The sequence below is a fragment of the Arachis ipaensis genome, chromosome B7 (genome assembly GCF_059453495.1).
Source record: "Arachis ipaensis isolate K30076 ecotype BB chromosome B7, ASM5945349v1, whole genome shotgun sequence".
Lineage (NCBI taxonomy): Eukaryota > Viridiplantae > Streptophyta > Magnoliopsida > Fabales > Fabaceae > Arachis > Arachis ipaensis.
The window spans coordinates 135,871,428-135,891,215 of NC_142442.1; the positions used below are offsets into that span (position 1 = coordinate 135,871,428).

The 19,788-nt window shown below is 32.4% G+C and overlaps 1 protein-coding gene across 1 annotated transcript; it reads right to left on the reverse strand.

The window, feature by feature from the left end:
- Nucleotides 1–9,726: 9,726 nt before the first annotated feature.
- On the reverse strand, nt 9,727–12,422 carry LOC148554275 (uncharacterized). Its single transcript, XM_088495067.1, has 5 exons — nt 12,105–12,422; nt 11,580–11,610; nt 10,926–11,002; nt 10,287–10,854; nt 9,727–10,172 (listed from the first exon to the last, which is right to left on the reverse strand). Exons 1-5 carry the CDS (start codon nt 12,420–12,422, stop codon nt 9,727–9,729), a joined length of 1,440 nt encoding a protein of 479 aa, XP_088351193.1.
- Nucleotides 12,423–19,788: the final 7,366 nt, after the last annotated feature.

Below are 19,788 nucleotides of genomic sequence, written 5' to 3' on the forward strand. Positions count from 1 at the left end.
GATGGATTAATAGTTAACTTGTGGCTGATGACGTTTGGGTCTATGCTAGGCATGTCTGCTAGTGTCCAAGCGAAGAGGTCGATATTTTGTTTCAGTAGTTCGGCGAGTTGTTCTTTTTCTTCGTCTTTAAATGCGTTCCCTAGATATGTATACTTGCTCTCTTCGGTTGCTAATTAGACCTTCGTCAGGTTGTCTGTGGGCATTGGTCGTTCTTGATTATTGGCCCGAGGATCTAAGCCTGCCAACGGTTGTAGATGTTCTGAGCTGTATACTACTTGGACGTGTTGTTACTCGGGCTGTCTTGAGTACTCGACCTTTAGGCTTGCATTGTACCATTGCCTAGCCTCTCTTTCGTCACCATGAATTTTGATTACTTTGTTATCCTGCAAAAGAAACTTAATACACAGATGCACAGTGGATATAATAGCATTGAAAGCATTTAAATAAGGTCTCCTTAAAATTATATTGTAGGGACTTTTGCAGTTGACGACTAAATATTGTATATCCATAGTTTTGCAGTCAGGATAGTTACCAAGTGTAGTTTGTAACCAAATGTAACCTTGGATTGGAACTCACTCACTTGAGAAACCTACCAGTTCTCCTGATGATGGTTGGAGAGCTTTATCACTTAGCTTCATTTTTTGGAATGTTGAGTATAACAGGATGTCTGCGCTACTCCCGGGATCCATGAGAACTTTCTTCACTAGTGGTTCTCCGACCTATGCGGATACCACAACTGGATGGTCGAGGTTTTGGTCGTTTGCTTTGTAATCCGTGGGCAAGAATGAAATTTCTGGCTTGTTTGAGTTAATGGTGTGGGACGAGCTTGACCCCGTTACTGACATCATAGTCCTGTAGGATCTTTTTCTGGTCGAGTTGGTGCATCTGCCTCCTGCAAAACTACCAAAAATACAGTTTATTATATGTTGGAGTGGATTGACATCTTCGTCTACCTTTTTTCCTTTATCTCGAGGATTTTTGGCCGCTTTAGAATGTTGGCCGAAATCCTCCGTGTTTCGCTTTCGTCCTCGAGTATCTATGTATTTGTCTAACAGACCTTGGCGTGCTAGCTTCTCAAGGAGGTCTTTGGCTATAATGCAGTCGTCTGTTGTATGCCTGTATTTCTGATGAAAAGTACAGTATCTGGATCTGTCTACATGCCATTGATCTTGGTATATGCCTGCTTTGTTTGGGGGTTTAATGAGTTTGGAATGCAAGATGTCCCTAATAATGTCTTCTCTTTTTGTGTTGAGGGGAGTGTAACTGTCGAACTTTGGCATAAGCTTGAATGGCCTTTGGTCTGTTCTACTATTTGCATGTTTGTTCTGTTTTTCATCCTCTTTATTCGAAACGGGTTTCTCTGTCTTTCGGAGTTGCCGGAGTTTCTTTATTTTGATCTGGCTTGTTGCTTTCTCTTTGAATTCGGCTAGGTTTTTAGTTTTTTTTATGACTATAGTCTCCTGGAATTTTCCAAGGCGTAGCCCACTCTTTAAGGCATGCAGGTGGACTTCCGGGTTTAAATTAGGTATCTCTGTAGTTGTTTCAGTGAATCTTGTCATATAGTCTTTGAGGCTCTCATGCGGTCCTTGTTTTATAGTACTTAGGTAATCGGAGTTGTGTACATATATTTTGGATGCGTCAAAATTGTTTACGAAAAAGGTCAACCAACTCGTCAAAGCTGGAAATGGATCCTTCAGGTAAGTTGGAGAACCAAATTAGAGCGGCTCCATCTAAGAAGATGGGAAAAGTTCGACATAGGATCAGATCAGACTCTTTGTTCATGAATATCATTGTATAGAACTTGGTGACATGTATATTGGGGTCTCCTGTTCCCTCGTAAGGTTTCAGGGTCATTGGTAGGGTGAAATTTTTAAGCATTTGAAAGCTCATGATCTCCTTTGAAAAGGGGTTGGTTCTTTTCACTATTGCCTTTGAAGGGGTCGGTATGACATGTTTGGCCTCCGACGTATGCTCGTCATGGTCATTCTTGTTTTCGGTATTTTTTTGTTCTCATCCCTTGCTTTGGCTGTGCTGTTTTTAGCGTAATAGTTTGGCCATCTTTTGATTTTTTGCTTGGAGAGATTTGTTGATGGCCATTAGCTCGGCTGGAGTGGGATTTAAAGGAGTGTAACTGTGTTCATCCACCATAGACTACAACTTGCAAAAAAGTGGAGACACTACAACAAATAATAAGAAAATGTGGGGTTAGATGAATTTTGGTCCCACGGTGGGCGTCAAATATTCCTGTATGAGTACCGCTTCCAAGATATAGCTCGTTCTGTTGGTGCCTGAACTTGCTTTCCTTAGACAAAGGGGATAATGCTTCGATCTCTTTCAAGAACGGTGGCGGTGGGCACCTGCAAAGGGACTCCAACGCTCAAGTAAGAAAGAGTTTGATGATTTCTAAAGAGAATATGGAACAATAAATCATACATGTGACTTAGTAAGTCACTCATATATATTGAGTTACTTTGAGACGATTATTCGTATCTTTTTACTTGTTTATCGGAGTCTTTCAGCTAATTTTCTGGTGACTGAGCTTTTAGTAGTTTAGTTGGAGATATTTTTGAAGAGATTATTTCGTCTAATGATTTTCGATTCTGAATTTGTTGCTTTAGACCAACTTTAAAGTATCAGATCAGTTCTCAAACACAAATTGAATAAAAAAACATTTAAAAATTAGTTGAATAAAACATTTTGTACTTTCATCTATTTATCTATCTATCTATCTATCTATCTATCTATCTATCTATCTATTATTATTATTATTATTATTATTATTATTATTATTATTATTATTATTATTATTATTATTATTATTATCAGAAATCAAATTTTGTCTTTTTCTTATTAAATAATTGAATAATTATTAAATAATTATAAAATATATAATAGAAATACGAGGAATTTGGTGCATTTTTTTAAATATCACTCATCACAAATAATTCATCATAAGAAGTGCCTTTCACTATTTCAAATTCTCAAATAAAAAATTTATTGTTGGCTAAAAAATAATTAATCTACTATCTTGATTAATCTCATATTTATTATTATTTATATTTAACATTTAATATTAAATATTAAATATGGATAATATAGTAATAAAGATAATAAAAGATTACTAAATATTTAATATTTTTATATTATTTAATTCTATAAACTTCAATATATTTATATAAAATTTTTTATTATTCTTATATGATGGCTCTTTTATTTAAATAAATATTTAAAAATTATTAATTCTCAAAATGCGCATGGTTGAAAAGCAAGATAGAAATATGCATGATCATCTTAATAGTACTGGCTGCGAAATGAAATTCACCTTCAACTCAGCCTAGGCTCCTGTGAAATGAAAGTGAAAGTGTCAAGACCAACTCAACTGCGTCATACGCGAAATAAAAGCTCGTACAGGTCTGCATATATATGATTGTTATTTCTGGCGCCTGCAAGATGAGTGTATTTTTCAACTTCTGGTTTGAATTTTTCTCTTAAAATTCATATTAGCTGGATATGGAAAAATAATTTTTTCTTCTATTTCTAGTTTAAGAAATATTTTTATTTTTCAACTTTTTTCTGCTAAATTTGTGTTTAACTCTATATTTTACAGCCAACAAAAAAAAAAAGAGTCCATACTTTTAGTGAAGATCAAGAAACTCAAATCAGAATTTTATATGAACAATGAGTACACTGTTAGAAGATTACATTTGAACTATACTATCTCTGTGCTGTGAATACTGAATGAATAATTAAATAAAAATGTCCTGATTTTGTTAATTTTCTAATCTTATTTTGCACATTTTGATAAGTAAAAATAATTACTTTTGATTTTGCTCATGGGATTTGGACTTTTTTATTGTTGCAAATTGAAAGATCACAGAAGATGTAGTGTCATGATTTTGCTCATGTTTGTATCATGATTTTGCTCATGTTTATATCAGATATCTAGTTTTAGCTATTCATTTTCATTCTCCTGGGACATGTCTCTATATGCTCTGACTTGAAAATAGGATTGGCTTGTCTTGCATGTCTAAAATTTATTCTATTCTAAATTAATGAATTATTGTTTAGGAAAAAAAAATGAAGAGAATCAAATGTTAAGTTTCACGAAAATATCAGTGAAGATACACTATCAAGAGACGATCCTGATAATGAAATGCTCAGCCATAGTCCATTTCGCAAACGCCACCCGGAGATGCTCCATTTTGCTGGCGCAGCCCATAAATTATCCCAATTTGCAAGTGCCTCGTCGATGATTGAACGTGCCAGCTTCAACTTGCAGGTGCCAGCTTCCATTATGCAGACGCCTGAAATGAGTTAAAGGAGAAATCTATTTCACAACCCGTACCAATAAGATGACTATACGTATTTTTATTTCCCTTTTCAACCATATGCATTTTGAAAATTAATAAATTTTAGATATTTATTTAAATAAAGAAGCCCTATATATTTACCTCCACAACTTTGAAATTATTTTTCAATCCGTCACTAACCATCATCAATGCTGCTACAATAAGTCAACAATAATAGAGACGGACTTCCAACCAAAAAAAAGGAAGAACTAACTGAGATAATAAAGGGACACTTGCATTGTTTACAGAGAAAAATGTTAGTCCTATTGATTTATTTTTACATAAGACAATGAGTTAATTCATATATTATTCTTTATTAAATATTAATAGAATATAAACCCAACTAAAAGTTATTTAATTATAACGAATGAATTGATGTAGTAATATTTTATATTTTAGAAAAAATAGTTTTTAAAGTAAAAAAAAATAACAAAATAATAAAATCAGGATTTAATCACGATTAAATTCATAATTTTTTTTATCATATATAAGCTTATTACTAGATTTAAGAATGAAAGAATATTACTTTTCTATTTTATTATTCTTCTCACAGACTAATATAATAGTCAAATTAATTTAAAAAAAAAAAAAAAAAACTGTTAACCAATTGACGAAGGAACAAACATGATTGATTTTAAATTTTTGAGGGACTAATTTAATTAAAAAAAAAAAGTATTCGAAGACAAAATTGACGATTGACCCATCTTTTAAAGATTATTTTAACCATTAACTCTTCCTCTCACTCTACAAGAATTGAATTCTTATATTTATAGAAGATGACTAGATGAGTATATACACCTAACTCAAGAAGTCCTCCCATGGTTTTTCCAATGGATTAAACTTTTTTTTATTGGGGGAACCATTGAATGCCCTTTTTCCTTCATCAACGTTATATATATGCACTTGACCTAGTCTAGAGAGGCCGGGTTTAATTAAACTCTGATAACACGAATCTTCTTATCTATTAATTTAGTTGCTACTATTTAACAGTTTGATTATTTGAGTGAACATCTCCCTCATACCATTTTCTTAATCGAAATGTTTAATAATAAAAAAATAGTTAAAATTTGTCTTTTTTAATATTTATTAATTTTAGTAATAATTAATAAATATTAAATAAGATAAATTCTAATTATTTTTTTCTCTTCCTAATATTACAGTTTTTTAATTATGCTCCATTTATTCTCTTAATTACATGAGATAGCTAGGCAAAGTGGTCATGGCATGAAACATGGACCAAACACCATCCAATTGCCTAACGAGACTAAATCTTGCAAATGATGCACAGTATGAAAGGGATACTATATATGGAAGCAAATCAAGTAAGAGTTAATTAAAACTAAATTTACCATAATTTCATGCACTTCGATCAATAGCTTTCTGGACCTCGCTATGACATTGTAGCCTATTGTTAATTTATTATTATTAGGCCTTGTAGATGTGGAAAAGAAAAAGAAAGAAAGAAAAGCCAATTGCTCCATCATTATTCGAATTTCACCAATTTGTTGGTGTGAACTTAGAAAAGATCATTCTTGTAAAGATGTAAAAAAATTATAAATGTTGACTCAAATACAAGATAAATATAAAAATGTTATTTATCTAATATTTTTGTTATATTAAAAGGTGATAGATATAACCAGCATTCTTCTGATCTTTACTATAATTTTATTTCTTCTTTAGAAGAAAAGTTGTACTTAAAATTTGGAAGACAAAAAAATTAGTTAAAATAATCCAAATTTGAGTAGTTAATACTCAACTTGGCTTCTAAAATTTAAAATTAAATTAAATTTAACCCTTAAAATTTTAATAGACTCAAATTGGACTCCAAAATTTACAATCGTAACTCACATTAATCTTTAAGCTAATTTATATTAACGACATGTTGATTTGGTACATTAATTTATTGTGATTTGGATTCCTTGCGCAGGTTCCATGTGATCAAAATTTTCAAATTGAACTTATTATTATCGTTTTAATAAGGATGTTGAAAAGTCAATCAAACTTTTATGAGGTCTAGTAGGTCTCAGTCACATGAAATTTAGGCAAAAAATATAAATCTTAACAAGAATTAACATGTAAAGTTAACACGCCGATTACGAAAATAACATGAGTTATTATTGTAAATTTTGGTGGTCGAATTAAGTTAATCGTAATTTTAGAAGTCAATTTAAGTCCGACTTCAAATTTTAAGAACCAAATTAAATATTAATTCTCCAAACTTAATTTAATAAATACTAAATAAAATAAATATTGACCTTATTTTTTTCCTTCCTAACGTAACCAAGGTTTTAATATGCCGGCAGGCATGGTGTCGTATGAGTTAACTTCCCCAATATTGTTTGACACAATTATGGCGTGGCCTATTTTTCATGAAGCTGGCAAGTAAGTTATCTCGTAGGTTGCATAAACAAATCACATGCAATAAAATAGCTCCGAGAAAATTTGAGGTCCCTATTGTGCTGTGGTACGTCCATCAATGATTCAATTTCATCAATTGCATTGCATGTGCCTGCACTTTACTTTGCCCAATTTACACTACCCAATATTATTTATCATCTACCAATTCACTAAAACAAAATGGCCTCTAAAAGGGTAATACATATAGTTAAAAAGAAAACTTTTTGATTGATTTATCAAGTTTGGTCAGATTCATTTGTCCCTCTTTTTATATATATATATATATTTTTTTTGTATTTTTGTCTCAAAGATATTGTTAGAATATATCTAGAATAGAAAAAGTACAGAAAAACCACGTATATACAAAATAATGTGAATAACGAATTAAAAAAAATATAAAATTAATTTTAAAATATAGATTTTTATCAATTAAATATTATCATATTTTAAAATTTAAAAATTTGGAATTAGCACCCATAAATATATTCACACTATGTACAGTTCCTACCATTCAACCAAAACAGCATTTTCGACCCCGCCATGCAGTCTTCACAGTGCTCCGTCGGTCCACATCCACATTTTGCCATCGCCATCGAAGGCAACTTTGACGCGAGGTGCTTGAATGTCCGAGAATGCCGCTGTCCCGTGATACTATGCAGTCGCAGGCATTATTGTTTCACAATCCCATGCTCCCACCTACACTGCTGTTCACTACCCTAGGGCCGGACGCCGCATCCACAGTTTGTCGTCGCCGCCAGTGAGAGCTTTGATGCGAGGTGCTTGTCCGTTCGAGAGTGCCGCTGCCTTACAATACCTGTGCAGCCACAATCACTGTTGTTTCGCAATCCCGTGCTCCCGCCGTCACTGCTGTTCACGATTCTTATCAACTAAGTCGGATGTTCATTTTACTATGTATGCAGATGGTTCTTTTAATTCTAAAGTGGATGTTTATTTGGGTATATTATTAGTATTTTATTTTATTTGCTTGATTCTGGATGTACATGCTCCGCAGGATGTTCATTTTACTATGTATGAGGATGCTTTTTTCACTAAAATGTAGATGTTTATTTGGGTCATACCATTTAGGTAAACGAAGCAAAGTGGCACGCGATGGAAATGGCAAAGACACAACGCAGTGGCGTGGAAGCAAGGGGCAGAGGTGCAAGCGGCGCGACGCATGGAAGAAGAAGGTGCAGCGGCGGCATGGTTGCAAGGAGCACAAGGGCAGTGCGACGCAAGGGAGAAGAAGGTGCAGTGGCGGTGCGGTGCATTACTTCGTCATACGGTGGAGGCGGTGGTGAGGTGCATTAGTGACAGCGTGACAGGAAAGGGGGAGTGAAGCAGCTGCAAGAAAAGGAGAGAAAGATGGAAGGTGAGAGGCTAGAATTATGGTGGATAAATGGAGTGAAATATTTTTTGTTTTAGTGGACTCGGAGTGTAGCCCATTGTTTACGTTGTTCACACCCCATTGTCTACATAATAGAACTCTTCACATATTTGATTGAAACATCTAAAAATTTATAATATTGATGTTTTTACATAAATATATCTTTATGCAAATATCTATTTATAAATTAATATAATATTTAAGTATTTTTGTAATAATTTTATATTTATTTAGTTTGATATTAAATTTTTTTACCATTAAATTTTGTTTTTAACTTAGGCATTTCAATATACAATTTTATCACAAATTCTAATGAATCTAAAGGTGTAGAAAATAAATTGTTTCAACCTGCCTTTCTATTAGTCATGAACACATATATATACATATTTTGATATAAAACTATATCAAATCTTTTCTATCTTAAAAGGCATAATTTACGATCCTAATAAATTAGAATACATGACTTTCTATCCTAGTAATATACATGAGAGTACTCAAAGAGTACTGTATCTATACTTTATTATCCATTAATACCCCCTCAAGGTGGAGCATGCAAGTCTTTAATGCTCAACTTAACCAATATTGCTTTAAACTTTTTTGCACCAAGAGTTTTAGTAAAAAGGTCGGCCAAACTGAGTGTGAGTGAGAACATAAGATGGAAGGAGGCGTTGGTGCAGGATCTCATCCCGAACAAGATGACAGTCTACTTCAATGTGCTTCATGCGTTCATGAAAAACTGAATTTTTAGCAATGTGAAGAGCAGCTTGACTGTCGCAATGGAGACATGATGAGGCACATATAGAGAGGAGAGTATATCTTTAATCCACTTCAACTCTTTTGTTGTCTGAGCCATTGAACGATATTCAGCCTCAGCAGAGGAGGCAGGCACGGTCTGTTGTTTCTGAATTTTTCAAGATATTAGTGAATTACCAAGCTGGATGAACCAGCTTGTGATTGACTTGCGAGTAAGTGGACAACTAGTCCAATCGGAGTTACACCATCCATAGAGCTGCAAATCATTTTTTTGTAGGAAAAGAATTCCTTGCTCAGGGTGTCCCTTTAAATAGCGTACAACACGTAAAGCGACTTGCCAGTGTTCGGTGTGTGAATTTTGCATGAACTGGGATAACATGTGAGCATCGTAGGCTAGATCAGGTTGAGTAAAACACAAATAAATCAGTCTTCTAATAAGTCGACGACATATGCTAGGATCAGATAAAAGAGAACCTGTAGCTGACCCCAAACGATGATTCTCTTCACACGATGTTAATACAGGCTTAGCACCTAGAAGTCCTGTTTCAGTGATTATATCAAAAGCATATTTTCTTTGACACATGAATATTCTAGTTTGAGATCTGGCAACCTCAACTCCCAAGAAGTACTTCAGCCGGTCTAAATCTTTCATGTAAAAATATTTGTGTAAATACTCTTTGAAATGTTGAACTGCAGTACTATTATTTTCTGCAATTACAAGGTCATCAACATACACTAAAACTACCAATTGTACGCTATTGTGGTGAAGTCTAAACAAGGAATAGTTTTTTGGGATTGTTGAAAATCATATTGAAGAAAGACAGATGAAAATTTTGCAAACTAGCAAAGTGGAGCTTGCCGCAGGCCATAGAGAGATTTGTGAAGTTTACAGACCAGTCCTTGTTGAGGCACTTTAAAACCAGATGGAAGCTTCATGTAAACGTCGTTATCAAGATCTCCATGAAGAAATGCATTGTGGACATCCATCTTGTGGAGTTCCCAATCTTGGGTTGCTGCCACTGCGAGTGTTGTGTGAATTGTTACCATCTTCACCACTGCGGAGAACGTTTCATTGTAATCCAAGCCTTTCACTTGATTATTTTCCAAAATTACCAGTCTTTCTTTGAACCTCTCTATTGTTCCGTCAGAATTGTATTTAATTTTATAAACCCACTTACATCCATGGGCTTTCTTTCCTGGGAGAAGAGTTTTGAGCTTCCAAGTGTCATTGATTTGAAGTGCACAAATTTCTTGGGGCATAGCTTCGTGCCAACACTCATCTCTAACTGCTTGTGAGAAAAATAAGGGCTCATGTTTTTTCTAAAGAGAAGCAAGAATACTGCGGTATTATTTGGAAAAAGAATTATAATTCACAAGATTTTGTATAGGATAAAGCACACCTGAGAATTTTGATGGAGACGGTGGTTGGCCAGTAGAGCTTATTGGTATCGTGGCAGCAGAGACGAAGTCGTGAAACCTGGCTGAGAATGTCTTCATGCGGTGACCCCGACCAAGTGGAACTTCCATCTTGACTAGTGGTAGATCGGAAGTCGGCGTTGTTTCTGTTGCACTTGGTTCTGATGCATCGTCAGCGATGTACTCTTCAATCTCTTCATTGAGTTCATGTCCCCCTTGTTTGTCAATAGATGTTTCAACGAGGGATTCTCTAGCACAATCATTTAAATGTGGAGTACTAGGTCCAAGTGTGGGTTCTGAACTTGACCTATTATGTGTGTCTTCTTCAACATTTGTTTCTGTTACAGGAGGTCCAATATCTTCAATCCTTGGCGCCGGTGCCAAAGCCTGAGCCTCTTGAAAAGGAAATATATCTTCAACAAAATGGACGTAACGAGAGACAAAGAAAACTTCTTTTTCCAAGTCAAATAGTTTCCATCCTTTTTGCCCAAAAGGGTACCCGACAAACACACATTTTCTACTACGACTGGCAAATTTGTCCCATTGCCTATTCTGATTTTGAGCATAACACAAAAGCCAAAAACCCTTAAATGTTCATAACTTAAAATTGTTCCATGAAAAACCTCATACGGAGTGCTACCCTTCAGTATTGAGAACGGAGTACGATTATTAAATAGCCAACAGTTAAGACACATTCTCCCTAAAACCAAATAGGAAGATTACCTTGAAAGCGTAATGATCTAGCAACATTGAGAATATGTCGATGTTTGCGCTCTACTCGTCCATTTTTTTGTAAGAAGTATTGTTTTAAACACATAAATTCCGTCCCATTATTAGATCGCACCATTTTAACATATTTGTTATATTGGCGTTCAACCAACGTGAAAAAGTTTTTCAAAGTGATTAATACCTCAGCCTTTTCTAATATATCCAAACCGCTCGTGAACAATCATCTACAATAGTTAAAAAATACGAAGCAACACACGAGGAGGGAGTTCTATAGAGTCCCCACAAGTCACAATGGATTAAATAAAAAATATTGGAAGCTTGATAGTCACTTAAAGAAAACTTATCTCTTGTTTGTTTGGATTTTTCATAAGTTTCACAAATTTCATTGCTTGTAGATTTCTCACTTACATTGGGGAGTATTTGCATAATTTTAAATGATGGATGCCCTAGTCTCTTATGTCAAAGCGCTAGTTGATTCTCTGTTCTGGCATGACAAGTTTGAATCTTGTGTGCCCTACGATACCAGTAGAGGTCATCCTTCCGCTCACCTGCTCCAATCAGCGTCCTCGAAGTGTGGTCCTGTATGACACAAAATTCATCAGTGAATTATACTAGACAATATTTTGCATCTATTAATTGAGAAACTGAGAGTAAGTTATATTTTAATTTAGGTACATAGAGAATATTTTTCAATTCAAGTCCTCTGTCAAGAATCACTATCCCTTGCCTGCACGCTATCACCTGCTCTCTATCCGGTAAACCTATTGGACATTCGCATATAGTTTTCTTTTCACATAAATTTTTTAGGGTTCCCGTCATGTGGTTGGAAGTTCCACTATCAATGATCCATAAATAAAAAATTCCCTTACCAGTCATTTTTTCATATTCATTTGGTTTTTGCTTGTTGATCATATCTACTAATACGTTCCATTACTCATTGGTCAATCCTGATATCTCACGTCTCTCGTCTTCTGTGTTGATAGCATGGCTACCACTTCTATCAGTGTGTGTCACATTTGCACGTGCTGGAATTCCTCCAATATGTGTGCCTTGTCGTCCGTAGCCTTTGTTACCGTCTCTTCCTTCATTCCTCGGTCGATCGCTCCACAATTCTGGATATCCCACAATCTGAAAGCATCCTTTAACATCATGCCCACTTTTGCCACAGAGCATATTGTTGATTTTTGGCTATGATCTCCTCGTCTTTTCATCCTGTTCTCTGCCTGCATTGCGAGTCCCACAACCAAACCTCTCTCTTCTGATGCCTTAGCCATCATTTTCACTCTCTCCCCTTGGACTAGCATTGCGTATACACGATTCAGTGTTGTCAAAGAATCTGTTGCTAGGATATTTGACCGCACTGTTTTGTAACTCGCATCATCTAAGCCCATCAGAAATTAGTGGACCCTCTCTTCTTCCCTTCATTTCTCAAGTTGAGAGCCAATCCCACACTTACATCCACCACATGTGCATTTGCGAATTTGCTCGCATTGTATTAATTCATCCCCAGTACTTTCAATTTCCTATAATACGCTGTCATGGCCATCCCTTCTTAATTATTGTATTCGTGGTCCGTTTGCAGCGAAAAACCATTGTTTGATATCTTTCCACAGTATCCGCACGTTCTCAACATATGCAACGGTTGACCGTAGGCTTGGTTCGATCGTGTTCAAGATCCAGGATACAATCATGGATTGGACTCTCCACCAATCCTCAAGATCAAGTGCATCTTTTTCTGGTTCTGTGAGAGTTCCATCGATGAATTTCCATTTTCTCCAAGTTCGAAGCGATATTTTCACCGTTCTAGCCCATTTCTCATAATTTTCTCCACGCAACTGCACTTGCGTGATTATATTTCTTGGGTTGTCACTCGCATTGAGGTCATATGGGGAGTAAATTTTCTTAGTTTCTTTTTCTGAAGTCTCTGATTCATTTGCAGAGTTCTTTTCTGGTTTTGAAGCCATGATTATGCTGTCTAGGTTCTTTTTGTGTTTGTCGATATTAGAGTCGCTCTGATACCATGTAGAAAATAAGTTGTTTCAACCTGCCTTTCTATTAGTCTCACACACACACACATATATACATCTTTTGATATAAAAGGCAAAATTTATGATCCTAATAAATTAGAATACATAACTTCCTATCCTAGTAATATATACATGAGAGTATTCAAAGAATATTGTATCTATACTTTATTATCCATTAATAAAAGGCATAATAAAATGTTAATGCATACCTCAAAGAATATTGTATCTATACTTTATTATCCATTAATAAAAGGCATAATAAAATGTTAATGCATACCTCAAATAGATAGAATTATACAAGGAAAAAAGCGAATTGTCTTTGACCAAGACCTTTTAAATCGTTTCAGAAGCATTGCTATAGGTGTATATAGTGAAGGATGAACGCAGATCGAATTAGATATAGTCAAAATCTTGATTTAATTTGTATTAAAATCATCAGATTGAATCTAATATTCACAATTTTTAAGTTTGAATTCGATTTAATCTGTACATTTGCGAAATATGCAGATCAGATCGAATATAAGATATATCCACAAAATATAAAAATATTTTTAAAAAATTATTTTTATAAAAAATATCAATAAATTTTTTTTAAATATGTTTATTTTTAAAATAATATTAAATATATTTTTTAAATAATAAATATAATAATACAATATATATGATAATTATTAATTAAAATAAAATATAAAAAATATTTATTTATTTATTTATTTTGTGAATTCGCAGATATGCGGATCGAATATGCAGATATTTACCTTAAATTCGTAATCCGATTTTATTAGTGTGCGAATCGAATCAAATTCGATAGTTTTGCAGATCATATCAATATCCACAATTTTTGAATCAAATTCGAATAAATACTTTAAATATGTGACTCAATCCGATGCATAAATATCCGAAGTAGACAAGCTAAAGTCCAAATATTTAATTGTCCATTAACTTAGATTGGAATTGGAATGTTTGGGGGAGATGCATGGGTTAGTAAGATTGACTTTGTAAGCTCCACCGAACAAATTATAACAACCACACGAAACTCCAAAATATTTTAAAAATATTTGAACAGAACATAAAAATTAGTCAAAATTAGTTTAAAGAAGTTTTATTTTATATTTATTAATTATTGTTGTAATAAATGAATAATTTTAGATATAATTATATAATTATAAATATTATATATATTAAATAAAATAATATTTAATTCTTACCTCACTAGCATTGATAAACATTTTATGATCCGACTCTGGTACAAAATTGTTGGATTTAAAATAGTTAGATGTAAATATATGTCTGAACTTTTGAATAAATATGACGTAATGAATTTTTTAAAATATTTTTTATTAATTGTTTTATTAAGTATAATTTTTATATTTTTTTAATAAAATAAAAAAATATACAAAAAAATATTAAATAATAAAAAATTATATTTAACAAAATAGCTGAGAGAAAAAAAAAAGATTGAGAGAATGCATTGTTATCACAGAAAGAAGAAGGCCTAAACTTTTCGGACTAATTTTTTTTATATTGATTAAATATATGTGTAATACACTGTTATTAGAAGATTAGATGTTTTTTTTATATGGTGTTTTATTCAAATCGGACGGTACAATTTGTTTGAAGAAAAAAATAAACTACAAATCGGAGGATCCGATCTGTTTGAAAAAAAAACTACAAATCGGACGGTCCAATTTCAGCAATAATTTTTTTTTATTTTCGAAATCACAAATCGGACCGCCTGATTTGTGATTGTTTGTTTAAAACATAAAACAAATCGGAAGCACCGATTTGTAGCTCCCATAACAATGTCAAACACTTTTCTTCTCTCATGATTCTGAGATACACTCTTCTCTCTCACACACAGAAAAAAAAAAGCAAAACTTTTGGTCTCTGTCTCCCTCACCATGACAAGTTTTTAGTGACATTCATTTCAATAATTGTTTCGAATGCCGTAAAAAAAGTTCTAGAATATTTCGCCAGAAACCTTTAATTTAGTATATAAATTCGTTTGTTCACAAATTATTAATTCATTCATCTCCAATGCTTTAAAAAATAAAAATAATTAAATGTCGTCGTAATTCTATAATAAATTTATACAAAGCTCCAATACTTATTTAAACTAACCTGACCAATTTGGCTAATCCAAATTATCCAAATTAGTTTGCAAAAGTTTTAATAAAACGACATTGCTACTAGGCCAGAATTGTTTTTGGAAATAGATCCTTTCAATTTTTTTTAACAATTAAAAGAGTAAAATGTGATCTTTTATCATTAATTATTATAAATGAGACAAAAAAAAACATAAAAAAATATATTAAAAAATTATAAATCACACTTTACTCCCTCAATTTTTTTAACAACTGAGAGGTTCATTTACGTGAGATACAAAATGAAAGGTGAATCTTGTCGCTTTAGGGATTAAAAACGAGAAAGGTATTTATTTTTAGCATATTATTTCGTGCTCTACTCCCCGTTGAAAGACAAGAGAGGGTAAATTATACAGTGAATTATCTATTGCAAATATTAGAAGATAGGAAAATATTATTTTTGTCTTTAATGTTTGGAGTAAATCTTAAAATTATTTCTAATGTTTGAATTATATTATGTAAGTTTCTAACATTTTAATTAAAAATCTGTTAACAAAATTGATGATGAGGCAAAATTGAGACGATTTTAAAACGTTATAAACTTAAATATTAGGACGAACACGTTGGAGATAAAACGATACATAGAAATAAATTTTAATTTTATCCTTTAATAATATCAATTTTTTATGGTACATAGTTATTCAATTATTTTTTAATTACATGTAAGTAAATTACACTTAATCACATTAATTTTATTCTAAATAAATTTATTTTTTATTAATTTTACTCTTAAAAATTTTTACTAATCATAAAATATTTGTAAATTTGTGGAAAAAAAATGATACATATACAATAAAGTAATGTAATTCTAGTCATTTTACAAATATTTTATGATGAGTAAAAATCTTTAAGAGTAAAATTATAAAAAAAAAATATTTAGAATCAAAGTAATGTGATTAAGAGTAATTTACTTAAATGTAATTAAAAAATAACTGAATAACTATGTACCATAAAAAATTGATATTAGTGAAGGATAAAATTAAAATTTATTTCTATATATCATTTTTGTCCCAACGTTTTCGTTCTATTTAAGTTTGTAACGTTTCAAAATCGTCTCAATTTTGTCCCACCGTCAATTCCGTTAACAGATTCTTAACGGCAGGATAACAATGAGTCAATTTTAAAATGTTAGAAACTTAAATAGAACGATTCAAATGTTAAAGACAACTTTAAGGCTAATCCTAAATATTGGGACAAAAACGATAATTTATTTTTAGAAGATATTATATACATTATTTTTAATTTATCATGCTTAAATTTATATATTCTTTAAAGAGATAGCTATATTTTTCAGAGAAAGACAAGATAGAATGTCATTTTTCGCCCGCCCCGGAGACTCTTCTTTACAGGCAAGTTATTTCCTCTGACCGGACTTGAATCTACTCGACCTACGAAGTCATTTCCTATACCTATTCTACCTATACATAGGAATACAAGGAAACCCTTTCCAATGTGGTAGCGGGCGCGGATTATCTGGTTCCATTGAGCTTCCAATTCCTGTAGGAGTATCCAATTGCAATTGACATAGCCATAGAAAGCCTATTCACGTCATGCATACCCATAAGAGCCCCCTGAGACTTGCTTCTTTTAAACGTCTACCAGTTTACAAGGTGCAATCGCTTGCTTACTCTGGTCTGTGGATCACCCATATGATATCATATCACCATCTATACTATAATTGCAAGAGAAATATAATGTCGGCCTAGAATATCATACTATTAGCTTTGTCATTACTTACTTTAGTTAGTCATTTTAACACATACCCATTTACATTCACAACGGAGGTTTGAATTTTTTTTATGAGTAATATTAGGAGTAGCAATTTTTGTGATTTGTAGCTATTAAATAATCATCAATAATAATTTTAACGGTGTGAGATTTTATCTAATAGTTTACTTTTTTTTACTGGTTAAATACTGGCCAAAATTTAATAAAATTATTGGCTTCTAAACTTTTTTTTTTTATACAAATACTTCAATGAATTTGAGGTCCATATATGTGATAATTATGTATTCTTAGTTTAGATGCATGTATAAAAGAATTGGGTGCAAAATTATTCATGCAATGTTGACTTTTCTTATGTCTTAAGCTGAGTAACTAGGGAAGGTTCTTCTGGTGCACAGGAGGAACTAAGGTGGACATGATCCTCCCAACATTTCTAATTTTTTTAATTTATAATGTATATTAATAGTATGTATGTTAGCTAGCGGTGTGTTATACAAATTTTGGGGTTAATGTGTTATATTATATAATTTAACAGACTGTTATAGCCAATTAGATCCATTTTAGGATTTGGTGGTGTACTATATTCTTATTACATCGAAAAAACGGATTATATTTCGAGTCGAATAAATTTAAATATGAGTAACTCTATGGAATAAATTTTTCTCCTGAATTTTACCCTAAAATCGATCACATATATTTCGATTCAAACCGACGAATAATTCAGTCTCAACAACTATAAATTAGGGTGGAGACCGACAATAAAAAGCAAAAAAAAATAATAATAATAACACAATATCAATCTTTTACTCATTTTTTTAAAAAAATTTTCATTAATTTAAATGTCGAAATTTTTTTTACAGATATCACGTTTGAGTTCAAATTTAGGGAATATTGCACTCCAAAACAAAAGCTACTAATGCCTCCATAACATCGTGAAACCGACCTATAACACAAAGAGAATATCTTTTATTAAAACAGGTGGCATACGTAATCCCTTCGACTAAGAGTTGCATGATTTGTTTCATTTCATGTGATTAAAATATTTAACATTATAATAGAATGTACTTTTTAATTGATTCTTCTGTTACCAAAATTAAATTAAACTTATATAATTTTGTATGTCAACATAAACTTAATTATTTGATCTGTTTGGGTCAACTTCACTAAAAAGTAGCTAGGTATACTGTATTTGTAGTAGTTGTTATCACAAAATAAAATAAAAATAAAAATGGGATGTTAATATTTGCATTTCTATTTAAATCTAGTATTGGAAGATTTTCAAATGTATTGTCATACTAGTGTATCAGTGATTTTTAACTGTTGATCTTAATTATATATATAAGATCAACAGTTAAAAATCACTGATACATTAGTATGACGGTACACTTGAAAATTTTTCTCTAGGATTAAATATTAAAGAATAAAGAATATGCAACAAAGATTCTGTGAACATAGATGACACCTGGGCAGATAATTGAAATTTTGAGTCTCCAATACTCATCCGAGGGAAACTCTCATATCAAAGCTATTCTAATAGAGATAGAGTAGCAGACTTTTTTTTTCGACGATATTTTTTTAATTTGACATACAAAAAATTAATTTGTCCGCAAATTAAAATTCTATTAAAAATTTTTTTATTAATCAATAAATTATTATATATAAAAAATAAAATTTAAATTTTGATAAAAATGTTAAAAAATTATCAGTTAATTATTAATATTTAAAAATATAAAATAAAATATATTATTAAATTATTAAATTAAAAAATTAAATTAATAATTAAATAATAATAAAAAAAATTAATAAATTCTATATTTTTTTATCACTTAAATAAGTAAGTGAAATGTTAATGAATTATAACTCAAATAGCATAATCTCCCTATACTCAATTAAGATGTTGCGAATTTAAGTCTCTTATTTTTGGTAAAAAAAAAAAAAATAAGTAAGTGAAACCAATCCAAATTAATAGTTAGTTTTGTAACTAAATACATTCTGTATCTTCTCTCGCTTTTTTTTTTTTTGAAATCAAACAGCTCAACACAATAGAAGTGGAGCGATCAACCAAGTTACATAAATTAAAAAAAAACAAAAGGACCTACCAAATATAACAACACAAATCCGACCCCATGTCATCTCCGGCATAGCCATCAACAACTAAAGGGATCCCCACCGCTCCACTCGTTAGTACTACTCGAAGACATGTTGATGATTTCTTCAACTCCTTTGCTTGTGTGCTGAAAAATCCGTCTATTTCTTTTCAACCATAAGTTCCAGACGATCGCGCAGAAGCACCTCAACCGGTGATTACGCTCTTCCATCCTCCTCGGTTCTTCTGTCCAACTAAGAAAGTGTTCTTTCATCGATCCTGGGTAAGACCACCGTTGGCCAAAAGCTGAAATCCAAGCACTCCACACCTGCCATGCAAATATGCATCCTAGAAACAAGTGATGTACATCCTCCACCCCGTTGTTACAGAGAACACAAGTAACATCTTCATGACTGATGATTCCAAACCGGCTCAACCTGTCCTTTGTATTCACTCTTCCTATCAGAGCAAACCAGACAAACAGCTCCACTCTAGGCGGGACCAGCCCCTTCCAAATAGTCCTGGTGAAGCTATAACTGGTTACCTCCTCTGGGATCAATTCTTCCTGCATCACCTGCACAAATGAGTTAGTTGTAAAAACACCTCGCCTATCATATTTTCATACCACTCTGTCCTCTCTGTTATGAATTAAGTTCACAGGTCTCAAAACCTCGTGTAATGCACTCAGTAGTTCCAACTCCCATTGGAAGAGCTCTCGCCTCCATTGGAAGTTCCAAATCCACTCAAGTCCATCCCAAAAACCACAGTCCCCTAT

Coding starts and splice junctions, on each gene's coding strand:
- LOC148554275 (XM_088495067.1), bottom strand. CDS start 12,422: ATGGGCTTAGATGATGCGAGTTACAAAACAGTGCGGTCAAATATCCTA. Junction 11,003..11,579: donor GAGGACGCTGATTGGAGCAG/GTGAGCGGAAGG, acceptor ATTTGGTTTTAG/GGAGAATGTGTCTTAACTGT. Junction 10,855..10,925: donor AGGGTAGCACTCCGTATGAG/GTTTTTCATGGA, acceptor GCTCAAAATCAG/AATAGGCAATGGGACAAATT.